Source organism: Dipteris shenzhenensis, chromosome 14 (genome assembly GCF_047967505.1).
Source record: "Dipteris shenzhenensis isolate YYH24624 ecotype China chromosome 14, Dip_SZ_1.0, whole genome shotgun sequence".
NCBI lineage: Eukaryota > Viridiplantae > Streptophyta > Polypodiopsida > Gleicheniales > Dipteridaceae > Dipteris > Dipteris shenzhenensis.
The window spans coordinates 16336244-16360132 of record NC_141609.1 but is presented as its reverse complement, the minus strand read 5'-3'; the positions used below and the strand labels follow the sequence as shown (position 1 = coordinate 16360132).

General features: G+C 42.0%; 1 protein-coding gene across 1 annotated transcript; it reads right to left on the bottom strand.

Annotated features, from left to right (window-relative positions):
• Positions 1–8379: 8379 nt before the first annotated feature.
• LOC147894262 (eukaryotic translation initiation factor 4B2-like) lies at positions 8380–19913 on the bottom strand. The gene is made up of 2 exons (XM_087384580.1): positions 18388–19913; positions 8380–11013 (listed from the first exon to the last, which is right to left on the bottom strand). Exons 1-2 carry the CDS (start codon positions 19713–19715, stop codon positions 10320–10322), a joined length of 2022 nt encoding a protein of 673 aa, XP_087240706.1. The 5' UTR covers positions 19716–19913; the 3' UTR covers positions 8380–10319.
• Between the last annotated feature and the right edge of the window lie 3976 nt (positions 19914–23889).

The following is a 23889-nucleotide window of genomic DNA, read 5'->3' as shown; positions in this document are numbered from 1 at the left end:
TGCCACTCAGATATTTGGGACCTTGGTGATGGTAAGAAACTAATTGTGTCAAAGTGGGTCTTTGTCCAATGACTTATTTAGAGGATAAAGAAGGGCTGATGAGACTTTGTTTCAAGGGCCTGTCAATTTTAAGCTTAAATTTTCATAGACTTTGAGACCTAACAAAAGTATTTTAAAGGGCTGCATTTGGCTAAAGCTTACAAGACCAAGAGATAGTTATTACTTCAATGTTGATTATGCCCACAAAAATTCTATTTAGAGAGGATCCGATAAGTGATAGATTTCTATCTTTTATTCTGATATTTTCAACTCACAAGGATTTGCACTAAAAAGCAACATCTTTCACTAGAGAGAAATTCATCATACTATCATAATATAAACGTTTTAAAACTACATGAAGAAATGCTGCCCCTAGATGCTCTCTCTCTCTCTCTCTCTCTCTCTCTCTCTCTCTCTCTCTCTCAGATCACAGAGACAACCACAAGGTGCACTAGCAAACTCCTCTCAAAGTATGATCTTCCAACCACACCGTGCAAACTACCGCCAATAAGACCCGGATCCAATGATGTGGCATACTTAACAAAGGAGATTACACTTGGAGACATCCCCTCAAATAAATTTATCAAAACAAGGCTAATAGTCTACATGCGCATGCTGAACATTACGAAGATAAACTAGCTAAAAAGCTCGAGCTACATAGCCGCATGAGCTGATGACTGGTCCACATCCCTCTCGTTTTCAATCTGCTATTGAGTGACCTCGAGATTCCCTTATCCTCGTGCTCTTATCTGTTGTATGATGTATTCACAAGAATCAATCTATCCACATTTTCAAGAAAGCATATAAGGCTTTGCTACCTCAGCTGAAGAGTGGGTCTGTGCGCTTGATAATCTTGTGCATGTATGTGCTTTGGAAACAAAGTCTAGGATGCGTGGGAACATGTAGCCTCCATGCAGGGATAGGGTCCATGCGCCATGATGGCACCCAGCTTAGACTAGTAGATTTGGAACAGGTCTGTAGGGCATGGATAGGGTCCATGGGCCATGGTAACACCCAGCCTAGACTAATGATCCTTCCATAGTAGTTTAACAGGCAGTTGTAGCTTGAATGAAGAGATTTTGGACTACCTTTTGATTAGCCTTCTCCTTCAGTGCTAGCCTTCATCATGGCTGAGTCTGCCCTTCACCTCCGGAGTGCCGACAGAAACTCAGTACGAAGACTTTGTATAAATGGATGCTCATGAAAAAGTCAGATAAATTTATCTGACTTTTAACATTTCTGATGCTCTACTTGTAGATTGTTGTACATTTGGTATCTCATTGTTTTCTTAATTTGCACATTGTTCCTATTGTTGTAGAGCGTGTTAATCGTTTGACATTAAGATTGAAGTAACACGAACTTGAATGAAAAAGATTGGTTCTGTTCATGCCAACATCTTTTTCTTTGCCCCTCGTGGGAGGGACATTCAGCAGGCGGCCTGTGTTTTGCTGGTAACGGCTTTGTTGAAGACTGCACATACTCTGCTTATATCAATTATTTGATTTTTGCAAGAGGATGAAAACTTCTGTTAATTTATGTAAGTGTCCGAATTGTATGATGATAAAGGGTGGTCGAGGGAACTTCCTGGTTCACAGAAGCAATTCTAAATTCACCATGTCTTACTGCAGAAAAGAACAATCCTTTTGTGTTTGCAGGGAAGCACCTGTTAAGAATGAGTACTTCTAGGAGTAAGGATATATATGCAATCATAATATCCAAATGCCACAGTTCCCTCTCTTTCTGGTGGGATCCTACGAGTAAGGATTTACATGCAATCATAATATCCAAATGCTACAGTTCCCTCTCTGTCCATCCAATTCAAAGAACAAAAAAGGCAGCCCATGTTACCAACATAACAACAAGCTCCCAATTCCAACACAAGCATTATGCTCATATTTCATCACTTTAAAACATTACACAATCACAAAGAGCAACTTGTAGAAGAGGTTCATCAACACACACCCACATATAGCAAAGCAACCACATCTTGGGGGAAGCATATGCATTTTCACTTGCTAGAATCATCTGCTACCTCAAAATAAATGCACTTATGACACAAAAATTCAAATGCATCGTGTTCATGCTTTCAGAAAACACATTCCCAAGAGCTATTTGAGTAAAAGGCTCATCAACACAAAAAAAGCAAAGCAACCGTGCACGTATTAAGGGGGAGCTCAGGGGTTTTCCTTTTAGCATCCAATACACTTGTACTAACATAGCGTCCATGTTTTCAACTCTACCATTGTGAAAAGAGCTATACCTCATTAAAATTTCATGAATTTTCTCTCGCTAGAATCATCTGCTACCTCAAAAGAAATGCACTTAAGACACAAAAATTCACATGCATCCTGCTCATACTTTCAAAAAACACAGTTCCAAGAGCTATGAGTGAAAGGTTCATCGACACAAAAGTCAACCACTAAAAGCAAAGCAACCACATCTTAAGGGGGTAGTATCCAATACACTTGTACTAACATAGTGTCCATGTTTACAACTCTACCATGGTGGAATGTGCTACCTCAAAATCAGTAAACTTATGGCATTAAAGATTCAAACATTGTGATTTAGTCTGGACTCCACTAAACATGCCAATAAAAGTGAGAGAGAGAGAGAGAGAGAGAGAGAGAGAGAGAGAGAGAGAGAGGAGGGGGGGGGGGGGGGGGGGGGGGCGGCGTACAGAAAAATGTGTGAAAAAGACTTCCTCAGCAATTACAAGCCACTCGTGAAAACATGCTTTGAATAAAACCAAGCAATCTGGAAAATAAGAATAACGTGTGAAAAAGACTTCCTCAGCAATTACAAGCCACTCGTGAAAACATGCTTTGAATAAAACCAAGCAATCTGGAAAATAAGAATAAACCAAGCCAAGCAAATAATGCAAGTGTTGGAAAATCTACAAAGAAATAAACCAGGACAACCAAATAATGCAATAGTTCTTATAAATAATATGACAGCAGCTCAAATGGATAAGGCATCAGCCTAGTTCGGCGAGCTCGATCCCATTAAAGAGGCTATTGACACAATGGGTAACCTCTCCTCGTGCTGGTTTTTTTTTAATCTTTAAATTACGCAAATGTGAGCTCTTCTCAAGAGAGGCTTTTGTTGAACTATGTAACCTCCCAGAACGGATGCATCACATTATGCAAATCTGAATGTAAGGGTGCTAATCTCAACACTGAGAAAATAATAGCAACTATACAAACAGATTGAAGGTACCTTGAAACTCTATCCACGCACACAGCATGGACTTAACAACGACACTGAATTTAAGATACTTAGGAGTAGTAATTGACTGCAAATCAAGGGTCTGTTAGTATCAAAGAACCTTACAAGATTAAGAGGATCTTAAAGAAGAGAGGCAAGCAAAGATCCCACCAGAAAGAGAGGGAACTGTAGCATTTGGATATTATGATTGCATGTAAATCCTTACTCGTAGGATCCCACCAGAAAGAGAGGGAACTGTGGCATTTGGATATTATGATTGCATATATATCCTTACTCCTAGAAGTACTCATTCTTAACAGGTGCTTCCCTGCAAACACAAAAGGATTGTTCTTTTCTGCAGTAAGACATGGTGAATTTAGAATTGCTTCTGTGAACCAGGAAGTTCCCTCGACCACCCTTTATCATCATACAATTCGGACACTTACATAAATTAACAGAAGTTTTCATCCTCTTGCAAAAATCAAATAATTGATATAAGCAGAGTATGTGCAGTCTTCAACAAAGCCGTTACCAGCAAAACACAGGCCGCCTGCTGAATGTCCCTCCCACGAGGGGCAAAGAAAAAGATGTTGGCATGAACAGAACCAATCTTTTTCATTCAAGTTCGTGTTACTTCAATCTTAATGTCAAACGATTAACACGCTCTACAACAATAGGAACAATGTGCAAATTAAGAAAACAATGAGATACCAAATGTACAACAATCTACAAGTAGAGCATCAGAAACTAGGATCACTGTAGCCTTGGTCCGACGCAAAGTTTCAACCAAGGGATCGTGTAGGGCACTGGAACCCCCGAATAGCCAACAACACTCTATATCCAAGTTATGCTACCACTATCCCGTCAAGCACTAGGTCCTTGATGTTTGGTTGGATTCTACTTTGTACTCTAACAACATACGATGTATCACAATGATGAGAAGGATTATACTAACATGGACACTATGTTTTGGTAGCATGTAGCTTGTGGTATGGGTGTTGAAGCTCATTTAGTAGCTCCACCCTCACATGTTTGTATTGGTTTCTTACAGCCTCATAGACTCATCGGTCTTCCGAAGACACCTCTCTCTCTCTCTCGTGAGTGAGTGAGTGAGTGAGTGAGTGAGTAGAGACAAATATATTCAAGTGAGAGTGAGTAGAGACAAATATAATTCAAGTGAGTGCAAATTTAAAATGCATCTTGAGATTAAAAAACGCTGAATTTCTATATCACCACATTTCTCAAGACTGAATTTCTCTATTACTGCACTTCTCAAGGCAAACACCAAATCAACTGTTAATTTGTACAATAGTTTTAATAGGATTTTCACTGCATTTGTGATTACGATATCCCATCATGTGATTGAGATCAAGGCATTTGAAGGGTGGACGGGTGGTACTTTGTCCTTCCCAATTGCAAGTGGTGTTCTCTTTGCTTCGTGAGACATCTTGTTAGATTTCATGTGATCTTTGTGCAATTCAAAATCATTTATTTCACATAATTGCTCGACATTCAGAACATGATGCCTTTAATCCTTGATGCTTTTTAACTACTGTCCTCGAGGAGAACAAGACCTCTGTCCATCCAATTCAAAGACGAAAAAGGCAGCCCATGTTACCAACATAACAACAAGCTCCCAATTCCAACACAAGCATTATGCTCATATTTCATCACTTTAAAACATTACACAATCACAAAGAGCAACTTGTAGAAGAGGTTCATCAACACACACCCACATATAGCAAAGCAACCACATCTTGGGGGAAGCATATGCATTTTCACTTGCTAGAATCATCTGCTACCTCAAAATAAATGCACTTATGACACAAAAATTCAAATGCATCGTGTTCATGCTTTCAGAAAACACATTCCCAAGAGCTATTTGAGTAAAAGGCTCATCAACACAAAAAAAGCAAAGCAACCGTGCACGTATTAAGGGGGAGCTCAGGGGTTTTCCTTTTAGCATCCAATACACTTGTACTAACATAGCGTCCATGTTTTCAACTCTACCATTGTGAAAAGAGCTATACCTCATTAAAATTTCATGAATTTTCTCTCGCTAGAATCATCTGCTACCTCAAAAGAAATGCACTTAAGACACAAAAATTCACATGCATCCTGCTCATACTTTCAAAAAACACAGTTCCAAGAGCTATGAGTGAAAGGTTCATCGACACAAAAGTCAACCACTAAAAGCAAAGCAACCACATCTTAAGGGGGTAGTATCCAATACACTTGTACTAACATAGTGTCCATGTTTACAACTCTACCATGGTGGAATGTGCTACCTCAAAATCAGTAAACTTATGGCATTAAAGATTCAAACATTGTGATTTAGTCTGGACTCCACTAAACATGCCAATAAAAGTGAGAGAGAGAGAGAGAGAGAGAGAGAGAGAGAGAGAGAGAGAGAGAGGAGAGGGGGGGGGGGGGGGGGGGGGCGGCGTACAGAAGAATGTGTGAAAAAGACTTCCTCAGCAATTACAAGCCACTCGTGAAAACATGCTTTGAATAAAACCAAGCAATCTGGAAAATAAGAATAACGTGTGAAAAAGACTTCCTCAGCAATTACAAGCCACTCGTGAAAACATGCTTTGAATAAAACCAAGCAATCTGGAAAATAAGAATAAACCAAGCCAAGCAAATAATGCAAGTGTTGGAAAATCTACAAAGAAATAAACCAGGACAACCAAATAATGCAATAGTTCTTATAAATAATATGACAGCAGCTCAAATGGATAAGGCATCAGCCTAGTTCGGCGAGCTCGATCCCATTAAAGAGGCTATTGACACAATGGGTAACCTCTCCTCGTGCTGGTTTTTTTTTAATCTTTAAATTACGCAAATGTGAGCTCTTCTCAAGAGAGGCTTTTGTTGAACTATGTAACCTCCCAGAACGGATGCATCACATTATGCAAATCTGAATGTAAGGGTGCTAATCTCAACACTGAGAAAATAATAGCAACTATACAAACAGATTGAAGGTACCTTGAAACTCTATCCACGCACACAGCATGGACTTAACAACGACACTGAATTTAAGATACTTAGGAGTAGTAATTGACTGCAAATCAAGGGTCTGTTAGTATCAAAGAACCTTACAAGATTAAGAGGATCTTAAAGAAGAGAGGCAAGCAAAGATCCCACCAGAAAGAGAGGGAACTGTAGCATTTGGATATTATGATTGCATGTAAATCCTTACTCGTAGGATCCCACCAGAAAGAGAGGGAACTGTGGCATTTGGATATTATGATTGCATATATATCCTTACTCCTAGAAGTACTCATTCTTAACAGGTGCTTCCCTGCAAACACAAAAGGATTGTTCTTTTCTGCAGTAAGACATGGTGAATTTAGAATTGCTTCTGTGAACCAGGAAGTTCCCTCGACCACCCTTTATCATCATACAATTCGGACACTTACATAAATTAACAGAAGTTTTCATCCTCTTGCAAAAATCAAATAATTGATATAAGCAGAGTATGTGCAGTCTTCAACAAAGCCGTTACCAGCAAAACACAGGCCGCCTGCTGAATGTCCCTCCCACGAGGGGCAAAGAAAAAGATGTTGGCATGAACAGAACCAATCTTTTTCATTCAAGTTCGTGTTACTTCAATCTTAATGTCAAACGATTAACACGCTCTACAACAATAGGAACAATGTGCAAATTAAGAAAACAATGAGATACCAAATGTACAACAATCTACAAGTAGAGCATCAGAAATGTTAAACACACGGTCTTGAGCAGCATGTGCCCTCACAAATCGGTCTTTTCACACATTGTTGATATGGCAAGTCATCATTGTCCGAGTATTCAGTGCAACATAAAGGGCATAGCTTTCCAACTGCAAGCCTTTTTCGAATGAGTATTCAGTGCAATATAAAGGGGATAGCTTTCCAACTGCAGACCTTAGTGTTGCCAGCCATCACCCTCACCCATGCCTAGGCTAACACTTGTTGACCCTGTACATTATACTGGCTGGGCCGTCCAGATTTGTGGGTCGCTAGGCCATGGGCTGCCCCTACAAAGCTGTTCCCAATCTATGAGCTTCCAAACAGTTAAACTACTATGGAAGGATATACCTAGATGAATCCAGGAACATTCCCAAACTCATCCTCTAAAAACACAACATAGTGCAGTTTCAATCTCATGATAGTCACTCACAAGGTTGAAAACCATAAACTCCATCATGCATAGCAGGGACTGGCGACTATGACATCCCCACTAACGTCATCAGCGCCCAACAGTGGGTGTAGACCATAGTATAAAAATATGCTCTCACACATACAAATCCACACCCCCACACATACTTGAGCATCCATTTATACAAAGTCTTCGTACTGAGTTTCTGTCGGCACTCCGGAGGTGAAGGGCAGACTCAGCCATGATGAAGGCTAGCACTGAAGGAGAAGGCTAATCAAAAGGTAGTCCAAAATCTCTTCATTCAAGCTACAACTGCCTGTTAAACTACTATGGAAGGATCATTAGTCTAGGCTGGGTGTTACCATGGCCCATGGACCCTATCCATGCCCTACAGACCTGTTCCAAATCTACTAGTCTAAGCTGGGTGCCATCATGGCGCATGGACCCTATCCCTGCATGGAGGCTACATGTTCCCACGCATCCTAGACTTTGTTTCCAAAGCACATACATGCACAAGATTATCAAGCGCACAGACCCACTCTTCAGCTGAGGTAGCAAAGCCTTATATGCTTTCTTGAAAATGTGGATAGATTGATTCTTGTGAATACATCATACAACAGATAAGAGCACGAGGATAAGGGAATCTCGAGGTCACTCAATAGCAGATTGAAAACGAGAGGGATGTGGACCAGTCATCAGCTCATGCGGCTATGTAGCTCGAGCTTTTTAGCTAGTTTATCTTCGTAATGTTCAGCATGCGCATGTAGACTATTAGCCTTGTTTTGATAAATTTATCTGACTTTTTCATGCTGCAATATGCTAGTGGTGTCATGCAAATTTGGAAATAGGAATTTAGAATTTGCAATAATGAAATGTTCAGCCACACAATATTACTTCATGAATCGTGAACGTTTAGTGCAGAAAGCACTCTGCACAATATAAACTACAAACTATAATGCCGACATAGCTAGTGATGTCATATCAACCCGTGCCAAAAAGTAAAGCCCTGACTTGTCTTTGATCTCTAATAAACCTATTCGCATACTGGATTATTGACTAACGTTTGGCCTATAAGCAGTCTATGTACTCATTCTTCAAACCTCTGGAGATATTGCAGCAACAAAAACTGCAGCTTGAGATCTTCCGTGAAGGCACCCCGTGCTAAATCTGCCTGACCTGTGAACATGCTGGAGCGGCCAGATCTCGACATGCCTCACCAAGAGATGGCCTCACCAGGGTGGTGCATCAATGCAAGTAGACCAATCTTATTCTTGGTCTTGTGGACCACCTGAAATAGACAAAAGAATTGCTACTACCTCAACCTTAACATTATATTGAGCTTATCCAAAAGTATGCCCTCTCAGAGGTCAAAAGACGAACCTGCAATCTACCACGAGTAACCGGTGAAACTTCTCACAATCACTCTGCTTCTTCTAGTTGATGTTTTGAGTGTACCTTCCACGAGATTGGAGCTGAAGAACCTGCTGGAGTAGTTTTCTCCTCATAGCAATAAGACCAATAAGAATCTGTGTGCGTGGAGGCAGCTGATCATAAACTAAATATAATTGGATTCCTCATAAAGAAGTCTCAATGAGCACCCATTGTATCTAATATCTTGACTCATCCTCTGGTGAGAAAACCTCTTACATGGATTCTTTCCAAATGGTGGCAAGGCTTCACATACAGCCATCCATTGCCTTCAAAGTTCTCTGGAATTGAGTGAAAACCTTCCTATGACTACTTCAGATGCACCAAACTCCAACCTATCTAAGAAGAGCAGCCACCAAATTGTTCCAACAAAATTGGTCATTTGGGGGTGACTTTGGCCATCTTCCAATGGACAGCACCTGTACACACATTTAGGGAACGCTCCATATTGTGGTGAGACAGTCCCCTGATAGCTGGTTGGAGGCTCCAGCCTAAGGCTTCTTCATACAAACAGATAAAAGGGCTGTCCTATACACACTTTATTGTTCACTCTCTAATTCAGAGACCCACTAGCTATGAGCCCACTCCGTCCAAAAAAATAGCGAAAAACAAATCTTTGAAGGGGCCTCCACATTTGCCAAAAACTAATTTTTCAAGCCTGGAAGCAAAAAGAACCACATACACTTTAAGCCAGAAAGCTGTTATTGAAGCACATTAAGATGGCCTAAGTTTTCTTCTACTTTTCAATAAACCGGTAGGTTAAGTTCTCCGATTTAAGTGATCTGCAACAAATTGTATGCAGACACCAAAAATAAAATTGAACTGTTAAAGTCTATTCTAGTCCTGTAGTCAGATCAACCATTATAATTGCCATGAAGTTACTCCCCAGTCAACACATCACTGTATGGCCTGGCAGACTCTGCGAATAACATACAACTCTCTACATACAGCTTACGAATGTGAGAAATAAAGAAGTCAAGGCAAATTCCAGCCAATAAATAGCAAGGGGGAGGAGTTGACCTCTAAAGTCTGTGATGGTGATCATCATATCACCTCCAATAGCATGAGAATCTTAGGCTTGAGATTATATGACCACCCAAAGACCTACATTCTGCAAGACTCGACCTACAATTTTCAAGGCAAAAATCAAATCTACAGGCAGATGGCTGGACTCACCAGTTTCAAAATTTTCCCTCAAACATTCTAGTCCCTTGCTCCAATACAGTGTGTTCAAGCACACTTATTTGTCGTCGTACAAAATGCCTTTCAACTCTAAATTAAAGTGATCACCTCCAGCCAATGCTGCAAGACAACTTTGTCTTAAGCACCCACAATCTGTATATGCGTCCACTCTGCACTAGGAACCACTTCAATGCTAAAATCAACATTATGAACGGATGTCAATACCTTCCACACATTAACGCAAATCAGTAAATGTCTTAGGTTGCTCAAAAACTCTTCTTGCAGCAACCTCTCATCGAATCTCTCCTTTCCTTCCCCCAGCTTCATCTCCTGTCACTAACAGTTTGTTCATTCGATCTTCTCCAGATATCTGCACCACCCGACTCCTGGGCATACTCGGTAGTTCCACCAGCTTCCATGTGAAATCCTGGCCTCTCCAGAGATTCATAGTTCCTACCAAACTCACTGCGCCCTGTACGTGAACCTGGCCGCTCCAGAGAATCAAAACTCTTCCTACTGTCGCTGCTGCGCCCAATCCAAGACCCCGCCCTGTCAAGAGATTCATATAATCTACTACTGTCAACACGCCCTCCCCGAGACTGAGGTCTCTCAAACGGCTCAAGGCCTCTGCTGCCATCTCCGCGTCCTGAGCGTGACCCTGGCCTACTGTAGGAATCAAAGGCTCTGCTGTCAGTTCGACCTGACCGAGACCCAGGCCTCTCTAAGGATTCAAAATTCCTGCCAATATCACCACGTCCAGATCGAGACCCTGGCCTTTCACCACCTCTCTGGGAGAACCTCACTTTGTCATCAAGGGTCCTGATTAGCTTCTCTAGCTCTCTCTCTTTGACCTGAATTTGTTCCTTGATACTTAGCTTCACTCCATCCTGTCCATCCAATTCTTCCTCATTTATGATTCCATTTGCCTTTGCACCATCCACGTCAACCTCCTGTTTACTCATCTCTCCAAGAGCTCGAATTTCTTCCCTCAACCTTGTCTCTTCCTCTGTCTCCGGTCTGCAAAAATAACTCACAAAACAAATCAATTGGTAATCAGTACAAACGAATAAACACCACGCAACAGTGGCCCATAAGTACTCTGAAGCTCCTTGTTAGTAAGAACACAGAGAGAGACAATATCCAGTGAGCAGGATATGATGTTGGGTTCTATGTTGCATTCATCCATCCTAATTTTAGAAGAACATCTTCTTCTTTATTCATTTGCAATGGGAGGCTTTGGGGCTATGTAGATTATCTGTCAAATAAAACCCTTCAGCTTTAAAAAATATGAAGGTAGAAAGACTTATGCTTTGGAAGATCATGATTAACAAAACTATTCACAGCTGTATAGAGCTTTGCACATTCAAGCTCAGGACATGACCACTGCACCAGGCTTCTCCACTTAAATTAGGACTTCTCCAGATACAGACATACAGCAAAAGGTATGAATACCACTTGATTACTACAACCAAGCATATTTCCAGATAACATTCTTTCGCGAGGCATCAACAAGGATAAGCCTTCCAGTCCTCGAAAAGTTCATTCTCACTTGAGAACAATGCAGAACGTTTAGCACAGGAGAACACAACCACCACATTTACAGTAGCAAACAAACAATTCGTTGGCTCCACTGCAGCATGTCCAGATATGTGAAGGGAAAAACACTCCAATCCATATGTACATTTCCATCCTACTCTCCTCTTGTTCTTCACATTGACATCACTCCCTTAATGGAAAGAAAAGGCAGAAGGAACACTCTCTAAGCAGTATGCTTCATGATAGCAGCTCCCCCCCCCCCCCCCCCCCAAAAAAAAAAAAAGCAAGCCACATATTCACTACATCCATTCACGTTTCCAGACTGAGCTGCCAATATTCCCAATAAATTTCTTCAAACAGAAAAACTCCAGTGTTAAGAAAGATTTAAGCCTACCAGTAAACCACTTAATTCCCTTCTATGTAAAAAATGAGCACATAACTAGAATATATCCAATCGTACAAATTTAGATTTTTTGTTGTTCTAAAGTCCAAAAAACTTAGCAAGCAAAGCAACACTTATGTCGTTATCAGTGCCCAAGCATAAGCAGCTATACTGGGTTTCTAAAGACCCACAGAGTCTCAGCAGAGACTTCTCAGAAGAGAAGTCTCAGTTTTATAACTTTTATTTATCACTTCCACCAAAAGAAACACAAGCAGCATTAGCATGCACAGAATCTACTTTGTATTTGAATCCCTACCCAGCTAAAACACACATTCGTTTTCCTGAAAACCATGGTGAGCTAAGCTGCATAATCATACTTCCTATTTTTAAAGGATAGTACAAGAGCCTTTGGCATATCAATTCCTCTCAAGATATTATTGTAAATTTCTTCCCCTATGACTCAGGTAGCGAAAAAATTCCTGCACATTTGCAGAATAGATGAATCTCAAGTATGTTCAAAAGCCATAAACTTAACAAGTGTATATCTTTTAGTTTTCAAGTCTCTACATGAAGCAAGACATGGCAGCTGATAGAGATTGCCTAGAAATGACTATTTTGAGTGAGCCTTGGATGCATGGCGATATCAAACCATCATTCCTGCTCACATTTGAGGCTGGCTTGACAACTGCTTTTGGCAACACAGACATCATCAAGCCACTACCGCATACAAGAGTACCAGATTGAGATCCACAAGGTCATCCAAGATGTTTCCATTGAAATAAGTATGGGCATGTGAAGAAGCATTGCAGACTCATAGCAGTGCAGAATTCTCAAGTCCCTCTTTCTCGTTACCTTCAAGAAAAGAAGATCTGGGGACTTGAGAGGGGACAAGTCCTCATGAAGTAAGAGAGCTCGTTTCTCCTGTACTGCAAGTTCTCTCATCGGTAATATCAATCAAAGACCGAAAAGCAGTCAGTACAACTAATAGCAAAGTTCCCTGATATATTTGCAACAGAGCAACCTACAATCACCATAACACAAATGGCTCATGAAATCTCTACAAGAGATGCTAGGCCTACTCGACTCTGACACAGAGGTGTTCTCCTAAAGACATTGCAATCATTCAGCAACAAGTTTAGGATATTCTCAAGAATAAAATCATCCGTCGTTCAAAAGGCCCAGTGGTCCAGTGAGCCACATTTGGCAAAGAAGCAAGAGCAAGACAACTCTTACAAAATCTTTGAGCAATCAACAGGAAAACAGAGTCAGAGTGCTTAGCCGTTGTTTGAGCAGTAAATAAATTTCACAGTGCATTCATGGCACTCATTTCCTTCTCCACACAAACCACAATGAGCTCACAAGATCATATACCTAGATGAATTCAAGAGCATTCCCAAACTCATCCTCTAAAAACACAACATAGTGCAGTTTCAATCTCACGATAGTCACTCATAAGATTGAAAACCATAAACTCCATCACGCATAGCAAGGACTAGCTACTATGACATCCCCTGATGTCATCAACGCCCAACAGTGGGTGTAGACCATAGTATAAAAGTATGCTCTCACATACAAATCCACACACACACGCATACTTGAGCATCCATTTATAAAAAGTCTTCGTACTGAGTTTCTGTCGGCACTCCAGAGGTGAAGGGCAAACTCAGCCATAACGAAGGCTAGCACTAAAGGAGAAGGCTAATCAAAAAGTAGTCCAAATCTCTTCATTCAAGCTACAACTGCTTGTGAAGTCTAAACGATTTCATTTTAGTCTCTCCCAAACGAGCATCTAAATCTAAATCTAGCTGATAGGGCAACACACCATTTAAGATAGAAAGAATTATCGCAATACCAACACGCCGCAACTTGGACGAAAACTTCACAAGGTGAAATTTGCATGTCTGCTAATATCGCAGAAGCATATATGTAGATGAATCCAGGAACATTCCCAAACTCATCCTCTAAAAACACAACATAGTGCAGTTTCAATCTCGCGATAGTCACTCATAAGATTGAAAACCATAAACTCCATCAAGCATAGCAAGATCATTCAAGAAAAAGAAGCTTCATGACCGTCTAGCTCGTTGGATCCTATTGTTGCAAGATTCACAATCATATACCGCCCAGTAAGCCTAAAATGGTGGCAGATGCTCTGTCTCATGCCCATATCCAGTCCACTATAGTCGAGCGCCCTCCTTTATCTGTCAATTCCTTACCCGCTTCCTTGCCTGTTCCTCATAGAACCCCTTTGCCACCCCATGTTCCACCTACATCCATGCCATATCTACAAGAACTTACATCTTTACAAGCTGCAGATCCACCCTTGTCTAAAATTCGTCAGCAATTGTCTAGCTCTAAGCCACCCCTTCACTCAGAATGCTTGATGATTTAGGGTCTTACCGCAAAACGCTTTTCCAACCCAAGCTCTGCATTCCATCGCATGTCCAGCAATTGTACCTACAAACTTTCCGTGACAATCTCTTTGGAGGACAACTGGGTCTTAATAAGGAACTCAATAAAATTCACGAGAAATTATTTTGGCCCAAGTTGAGGAAGAGTCTCCATCAATACTTCAGTCTTGTCAAATTTGTCAGGTCCATAAGTCACCTCCTAGGAAAACCTCAGTCTATTTCAGCATTCGAACCCTTTGAACTTATGTTTTATGATGCCACAGGTCCAATTCCAACTTCAGAATTCATATATTCCTATGTTGCTTGTTGGGCTATTGCCCGGCAGTTCCGAGAAAACAGCACCAGGAATAGCTAAATTCTTGAACAAGAATGTTAGTCTTCAACATGGCTGTCCTAAGCAAATGTTAATAGTCTAACTATGCATGCATTCACAATAAAAACGCTGCATTAACAAGGCCCATGTCCAGCCTTGGGCTTATCACACTATGGTGCCACTACCTGATGATGCTGAGGTCAATGCAGAAGAGGTGAATGGATATGACAGTGTCACGTTTGAAGGCCACTAGGATCTGTTAAGTAGCGCTTTGTGTGTTGGTGATACTTCATGACTACTATATACAAGCTGAGAAAAATACTTTAATGAATATTATGAGTGCCATTGTTCTTTACGTTCAAGTTCAGGCGCTTGTCCGCAAGGACTATGGTTAGCTTTCCAAGGAGTGTAAGAGTTTCTACTGACATGAATTGATTTCTCACTCCCTTATGATTAAAAATTTCAGCCACAAATGTATGTACGTATGTAAGTTATAAATACTGATGCTGAGGATGCAGTATCAACTGCATTGCAGTAAAGGAGAAAGTAGAAAGGGGGGATAAAGGTTCCTATGTTGTGAAAGGGCTGTACTACAAGCAACTGGATTCCTACTCCTTCAAACTAGATAACAAGCAGCCCGTTGTCCACATACTTTAAAATCTTGTGTGTTGCATCATGTGGATTCAGGTTTGAATGAGTAGTATAGCTTTGAATGCTCCGTTGGTGTATTTTGTTGCAGCCATGACACCTTTAGAATATGAGTCTTTCTCTCTTGCGTGACAACCAATATTCTTGCAATAGGAACAGCAATAAAATAGGGCTCACAATCTAACAAAGATATAGACTCCTCAATATCTGTAATATAAGTCATCAGGACAACATCTTGGTCCTTATTTCCAATAGATTGTCTGTTTCGAACTTAAAATGTATACCTTTGTAAGACTAATATATCCAATCGATCTTTAAATGTAGCTTAGTTCGAGAAATCATATACTACTTGCCCTCCACGTGAGCCTCGCACCTGCAAAACAGCTAGAAGCCTGTCCACTAACAGGCTTTTTGCATTTGTGAGAAATAATGTAGCCAGCATTGCCAAATCTCATGCCATGTTGTAAAAGATATGTGAACTTGTAGAAGCCTCTATCTCCATGGTATGCTTCTTCATAACACTTAAACACCAACAGGAAAAAAAGTTCTTGCAAAACACAAACACTGCCTATCCCATTGACCACACTCCCAACATAACCCACCATCACGAAGAGTTAAATCCTGAACTACTCTCTTGACGTGTGAATCTCATAAAGCCACATCATAATAAGGGGTTCCTCACTGCCACCAAGACTGGTACTTCCCACTTAGTCTCTCCTCCATGGGCTTATCTTCCTCTACACATTCTTATTCCTAACACAAAATGGCTTGGCCCATCACGGTAGAAACCTCTTTGGTCTTCTAAATGTCCTGTGTATTTGAGAAGACGTTCTCAAAAGCTTCAGAAGAAGCTTTGAAACTTTTGGACTTACACTTGCTAGGCTTGCTTTTCCCTCAGCCTTCACCCTAGCTTCCTCAGTAAAATGGCAGAGAAGAAATAAGTGAGGTTGAGACGAATGTTGGTAAAAAAGGTTTTGTTTTTTGGAAAGAACAAGAGAAAGGTAAGCGGCATTTAAGACTCTGTTGTAAATGCACTTGTCACATATGCTCTAAACCTTTGAGGAAGCATGTGCAATGCATTAGCGTACACCTTCTGGCCAACCACACTAAACTGATTCTCGAGTATTGTTCAGCATTCCTGGGGAGTTGCTCATCTCATGAGTCATTTGTTCCCATCAAGATACTTCACTCAAAAGGCGGTCTCCACCAACTCTGCCACCATCCCCATGATAATAAGGAAGGAACTTGGAAGCGCAATTCAGCATCCTTGTCCTTCCACACTTCTGGCTCCTCTGAAAATGCAATCGCCACTTCTTTGCCAATGACTTTGGGCTCTGTAGAGATAGCCATGCATGAGGACACGATGAGACAGAGACAAAGCTAATAGACAACATATAAACATATAAGATTGACCATACAACTGAGCCTGAAGAGAAGAACAAGAAAAGAACTGCAACACAAATGTCAACAGCTGTACAGACAAGCTGGACAGTTAGCCTGAAGCTGAAGGCCAAAAAGGACAAGACCTAACCAATTTAGGCAAATGAATCTCAAGACCATCACCAATTGTCAGTGACCTAAGTAAATTCCGGTCAGCAAATCATAGAGGTGCATGTAGATGCATTAGGACGATCCCTAGGGATAATCCTCAACCCATTATACCTGATCAGCAGGATAGCATTACAAGGAAGGTTAATGCTCTGGATGTTACTTCAACGGTTTTCCTTGAAGATGATACATAAACCCCCAAAAAACTTTATTGAACATTGTGGATCCGTTGCCATTGAAGCAAAGAGTAGGGTGCCACTCGAGATTGAGCTGATAGCTCTACAGTTGGGTGGTGAGTTCCAGATACTGCACTGTGGTTTAATTCCTACTCTAGGGCTTGGTGCGGATGATCTACACAGAGGGAGTCATCTCAGACTGCCAAGATAAGTTGATGAGAAAGCCAGCTGCTGTCTTGCAGAGATCATGCTCAAAGGAAACTTTAAAGCTCCTCATTCAAGAAGCTAAACTAACACCTGTGCTGATGCATTAGTATCCATCTGCTTCTGCTATTTTCTCCCTTTCTTCTCTTATTTTCGTTTAGCAAAACAACAATCGCCCATGTCCCTGTGAAATTTGACACAGCACTCCAGACTTCCAGCAAGTGAGATCCAAGCCATGTCCTTAAAATACCTTTGAGCCACAGTTCAAGGTTTCAACGAATGGTCTCACAAGTCTCAGAGGTCTTTACAAACCCTGGCAAAACGGCTCTGTTATTTGGCACCAACTATGACCTTTGGAGCGCATATAAAGTGACAAGTTAAAACATTAAAGTAGCTTACCCTATCACAACAATGTCCTAAGTAATCCCAAAATACACAAAAGGCTTGCAACAACAACTCTACAAGAGCCCAGACAACAAAAATCAAAAAGTCCAATAGAGTATAATTACTAGTACACTGGGTCACTGTTTCAGCATCCAATCATTTGCATGCACAATCAACCAACTTGACACCAAAGAACCCACATGGAAGACATTCAACGTGGAACACTTGAACCTAGACCCCCCCCCCCCCAAAAAAGAAAAAAAACGGTAAGAGCAAAAAAAGCAAGCAACCTCTTAGTGTTTTGCGAGACCTTGACCATGATATCCGCCAAAGCTTTGCACAGCCTCCCACGCAAAAACAAGACTTTAAACAATTTACCTCAGACAATTGAGCTAGTCTCAAGGACCAAGCGCCATCCTCAGTTGTTTTCTATTATGGCCTTTCTTACTCTGCACTCTGTGCTATTTGCGAAAGATCCATACTCAAGGCACCAAGGAGTCTCAACCTCAATGAAGCTAACACGGTTATACTTTCCTCCGGAACAAAAGTTACACGTCCACAATTGCACTTCAACTGTTATGCAAAGCCTTCTGAATCACGCACGACGTCAGGTGAAGAACTATTTATTACCACTGACCAGTGTAGACCATTGAAAGCCTTTACGGCCAGAAAGCAGAGATAAACAAAGCTGCCTGGCACTATAGCAAGCCCATAACGTACCTAACACAGTGGTTTTTAAAACCCATGCAAACAATTCACAACACACGAGCAGAAAGGAAAAATGATGACCTATCAACGCCACGGTGCTCGAGTTCAAACTCAATTTTTCGCCAATCTTTGCCTCTCTCTTCCAATAGAACTTCTCGGGGCTTTGCATCTCCAAAAGGATTCACTTTCGACCTAGGCTTGACTGCAATATCCACGGAAACTTCAGACATCGTATCAGCCCTGCTAGAATGGCTACTTGAAGGCCTACTATCCCGCTCTTTGACGCCATGTTCGATGTCTAGACGTCGCCAATCCTGGCCCTTTTCAGCAAGAATCTCTTCACGTGGTCTGGCAAATCCAAAAGGGTTTGGTTTGGGATTCGGCCGTGGGGGAGGCAGCGAATCTGATATACCCACAGAAGAAGCTGGCTGGACTGGTGGATACCGAGCATCCACAGTTTTGGGAACTGGAGGGGGAGACCTACTGAGAGGACGAGTTCTTGGGTCTAGAACAAGGCGTCTCCGGGGCGGTTCCTCAGTGGGTGGCAGCTCTCTTCTTCCCCAACGGTCTGAATCTGCACCCGACTCTCGGTAGGAGGGATCGTATCGAGCTACTGGTCTTTGATCTGGTGCCGCTGCAGGAGGTTTCTTGGACATAGCCCAGTTGTCAACTTCATCCGCTCGAGAATGCCTGTTTTCCTCGAACGTCTCTCTCCTATCTTCGTACCGGCCTGGTCTACGATCATATGCATTCCCTGGTGCAGGCGGGAGCTGTTTCTTTGTGGATCCCCAGTTGTCGACTTCATCTGCCCGTGATGGTAGTTCACGATCACCGCTCCTCGATCCCCTCCTATCATCATCGTAGCCTCTTCCTCCCCCGCCGAAAGACGGCACGGACTTCTTCGTAGAACCCCAATCGCTACTCCCATCTGCACGGGATGGCTCTTCCCGGTCCCTGTCTCTGCGAAGGCCCCCGCCTTCTCTCTCGCGCTCGAATCCCCCACCAAAGCCACGATCCCGCTCGCGATCGAACCGATCCGCACCACCTCTATACTCGCGAAAAGCCCCACCGAGTCCGCCATGGTGCTCCTCCTCGGCGGATCGAACTCGAGGGGCTTTGGGCAGCGCTTCCCTCTCGTCGAGGGTAAGCCCGCGGGGCTCGGAGGCCGTGGTACGCGACCGGGCCCCGAGCCCAATAGCGGTGCCAGTGGTGAACTCAGAGAGAGACAAGGCCTGCTGCTTCTTCTTCTTGGGCTTGGAGGCAGCGGATTCACCGAGGGTAGGGAAGGCCTCGGAGGGGGGGGCAGAGGCAGAAGAAGCAGCGGCGGAAGCAGCGAGCTCTTTCTCCTCGGCTTCGACACGTTCGGCCTCAGCGGCCCAAGAGGTGATACGGCCCCAAGGTTTGGACATGGCTGAAGGGGGGAAGGAAGGAAAGAGGAAGGGGAAGGAAGGGGAGCTATGGAGGGAGGATGGGAAGCTTGAGGTGAGCTGTATGAGCTATGGCGATGGCGAGAAGCGAAAGCTATGGCGAGCTTGAAGCTTTTCTGTTTTTTTTTCTTCGTTCTTCTTCTTTCTGATCTTTTCTGGTGTTTTTGCTTCTTCACAGTCACAGTGGGCTTATTATCAACCCTATTGCATTTCGGCCTCACATCCGCTTCGTGCTTTCCAAAATATCTCTTTAATCGCCCCCCCCCCTCCCGCCCTTCCTTGGTAAAACATCCCTCTTTGGCATCCCCTCACATAGCGAGAAACAATGGTCACATGAGGAGTCTCTCAAGATTACCTCCTCCTGTGTTAGAGAGACCGGTCACATGAGAGGTCACATGAGGAGTCTAACACGTCTCTCAAAATGAACGACAGCATTGCTTGCTTGGAGCCTTCCATGCATCTACGTGGATCAGCCCCTCGGGATGTCATTGTTCATAGGTGGAGAGAACTTGGTTATGATGCGCATCGACATAAACTCTTAGGAGCATGGTGCTTGGCAAGATCCACGCTCTCCTTGGATTCTCAGGGTAAACAAGTGGATTGGGTTTGTAATAGGATTCCTTGAGTACTCTGACATGTACATTGTGCGAGCATGGGCAATGGGTCTTACCGGGATTGTACCTGTGGATGGCTTACCTCAAAGGAGCTGGACATGGATGAACAAAAGCTGTGGGTTTGAAGGATCAAAGATGTCTCCAACTTGTTGCCGACAGAGAAGCTAATTGAGCATCTACATTGATCCATGCATATATAGCCCATGCCTCCTTACACAACCCCGTTTTGTCAACGATTCCACACCTCATCTCCATAAAACAACCATGCCTTGAACACATCGGGTCATGTGTATTGACCCTTGCCCACCAAAAGGGGGGAAATTATGGCTTTAGCTAATAGAGGCTGGTGCTTATCCTACAGTAGGTGTGTCATCCGTCATCTGCCAAGGCTACTCAAGTACAAAGCATTGGAGCTCTTCAGATTCATGGCAGCCCATGCACAACCAAATGTAGGGATAAGGATGCACGAGTATCAAGCAAGTGATTGTAGGAAGCCCTCATGCCTCTTTTCATCATGAAACAACACACCAAAAGGTTTCTAAGGCAAGACAAACAATGTGGGAATAACGAGATGTGCAAGAGGTGGCAAACTCAACACCTAATGACTCTTGATGGCCTATGAATCGCTCAAATTGCTAAATACCTACCGTTAATCATCCTCCGTAGTGCGCTTTCTCTCAATAGGATACTCCACTCTCTTGCTGGCCGAACATAATCCTTTTTTTTCCCTTCTAAGTTCTCTCAATACGATGATCTGCTCCCATGCTAATAGAGCATGATTGTTACAAATGGCATTAGCATGGCTTGGCGTTGAAAGGTCATCATGTTCATTCAGGCTTACAATGTAAGCATCATCCTCACAAAGAAGCAAGCGTGTTTATTTGGTTTGTGTAATAAAAGGTCTTCATTGTCATGCTTACAATGTATTCATCAATGTCACGAAGTAGCAAGCATGGTCATAGGGTTTGTAGAAAAAAGTTAGATGACAAATACGACTTCTTCATAATTTTTTGTGGGCGTTTGAGATGTTAACGGACAATTGGCACATGCATGATAGCACAACTGAATGACCGTTTCTTGACTCAACTCAAATCCATAAGGGGTGAACTAGTGGTCTAAAGCTAGATGCCATAGGCTCGTGATGATTTTCCACCTATCTTAGTCGAGAATGCTTCAAGGTGCATAGATCTTCCAAATCCCATCCATAAGAAGTAGTGCACACACTTCTTATGAAGTATATCCAAGCATGTTTTCAAGGCTCATTGAAGCAAGTCCAAAGGTGCACGTTGAGTTTCATGTGTCTAAATATGGACCCTATTAAGTTTTGGGCTTCTACCAGGGCCAGCATCATTGTGGTCCTTGAAGGGTGCAATTTGGAGCTACCTTGCACCATGGTTTTCTCCCATCTATAAGTTTTTTAAATACAAATTAAGGAAAATAGGCAAAAAACTACACTATAAAACAAAAAGGCCCACTACAAGCAAATAGACAACTCCACTTTTTGCAAAAGCAATGGCAACATTGGTATATTCTTAAATGAAAGCTTTAACTATCTCTACTAGGGCAAATGTGATCTCTTCCTAAATTTATTGTCTAGAAATCGAGCTATCTTATGAATTTAATTCCTTCTCCATGGCAAAGCCAAATTGAAGCAACTTTTAGAATATTATCTTGTTCTTGGTTCTGTTCCTAACAGCCTCCCTGGAAGAGCGAGTGTTAATGGCCATCAATCACACACCTATAGCTATAGGCCAAATTGTCTCCATAGTCAAAGCAAAACCAGTATTTGCTCCCAGAGCTTTCTTTCGACACCCTTTCATACAAAATTGTTCATGAAGCTAGCTTTAAGAATGGCCTTTGCCAAATACCTCCAAATTACCTTAGCCACATTGCAATCTATTGCAATCGCCAAAAACATACAGTTGCTTGTTGCCCTCCCAACCTTAAACAATGATCCATCACCATAAACTTGTCAATCCTTGCCTTGACTAAGATGCACTCTTGCAAAACCTTCCAATGCAAGAACCTAAAAAAGCACATGGTCTATAAGAAATTTTGCGGCATCTAGCTCTCCACCATGCAACTCAAATTTTGTGCTAAATTCAGTTTGCCTGATAACTTCTTCATCTCCATTCATCACCTTGTAGAATTTGGAATCGCATCCACTCCTACAAAACCTTCCAATGCAAGAACCTCAACAAGCACATTGTGTGTAACAAATTTTGAGGCATCTAGCTCTCCACCATGCAACTCAACTTTTGAGGTAAATTCAGCTAGATGATGACTTCTTTATGTCCATTCACCACCTTGTAAAGCTTGGGATCCATCTATGTGTACACCGAAGGCATTTTTCTATGTTCACTATCATCACATATTAGTTCACACTGTTTAGGATGGCAAACCATGCACAACCAAATGTGGAAGTAAGGATGTACAAATGCTAGAGTTTGAGCAATGTACAACAATGGACAAGTGATGGTAAAGGACACTCGTGCCTCTTTCATCATGAAATGACACACCACAAAGTATTTACGGCAAGCTGAGCAATGTAAGAGTAAGGAGATGTGTGGGAGGTGGCAAATCTCAACACCTAAGGACTCTTGATAGGCTCAAATCATTAAACCATGTTGCAAGCCCTACTATTATGGATTATCCACACTATTAGTCTTTCTCTCAATAGGGTTCATTGTTCTCTTATTCATCTTCCTTCTCTCAATACAGTAATTCGGTCCCATGCTAATAGAGCATTATCTTACGCATGGTAATCGATTATTAAAAATGGCATTAGCATGGCTTGGTATTGAAAGGTCATCATGTTCAGGCTTATAATGTAAGGATTAACCTCCCAAAGAAGCAAGCATACTCATGGGGTTTGTGAAACGGAGGTTGATGATGAATATGGGTCATACTTAGAATGAAAGCATCAACCTCATGAAGAAGTAAACATTTTCAAGGGATTTGTGGAAAAGAGGTTGATGAGGAATACAATGTCCATCATTTTTCGTGGGGCATCAAGGTATGAAGGGAAAAAGAATTGCGTTCTAGCAAATGCATACATGCAATCAAATAGCTTCAACTTCCTTGAACTTGTCAAAGACCAAGTTGGGCCAATTGCAGAGGACATCAATTTTGTGGGGGCCTAATGCGTGCGCGAGATACATGATGGCTTCCAAAAGGCTACTAATGCATGCGATGCATGACAATAGAATTATTATTCCTTGACTCAAATCAAATCCGTAATGCATGATTAGTGTTATTTATGGTCCAAGGTTTGATGGCATGTACTATTGGCAATTTTCCATCAAAGTTGGGAATGCATCAAGATGCATATGTCTTCCAAATCACATTCATAAGAATTTGTGCACATGCTCCCCACTACAATGAATGCCTTTATTGGCTCATTGAATTCAAAAGAATCTATGCACACCACTACAGTGAAGTCCAAGCATGCCTTTAGAGGCTCATTGTAGACCAAAACAAAGTGATCTAATTATCTTCCAAGGTGATCTGATTATCATTGTAGACCAAAACAAAGTGATCTA

Bases quoted from the DNA above. Each gene is read 5' to 3' on its own strand.
- LOC147894262 (XM_087384580.1), bottom strand. From the start codon at position 19,715: ATGTCCAAACCTTGGGGCCGTATCACCTCTTGGGCCGCTGAGGCCGAA. The intron at 11,014-18,387 runs GTCATCATTTTT...TTATTTTTGCAG, and splicing joins GAGCACCGTGGCGTTGATAG to ACCGGAGACAGAGGAAGAGA.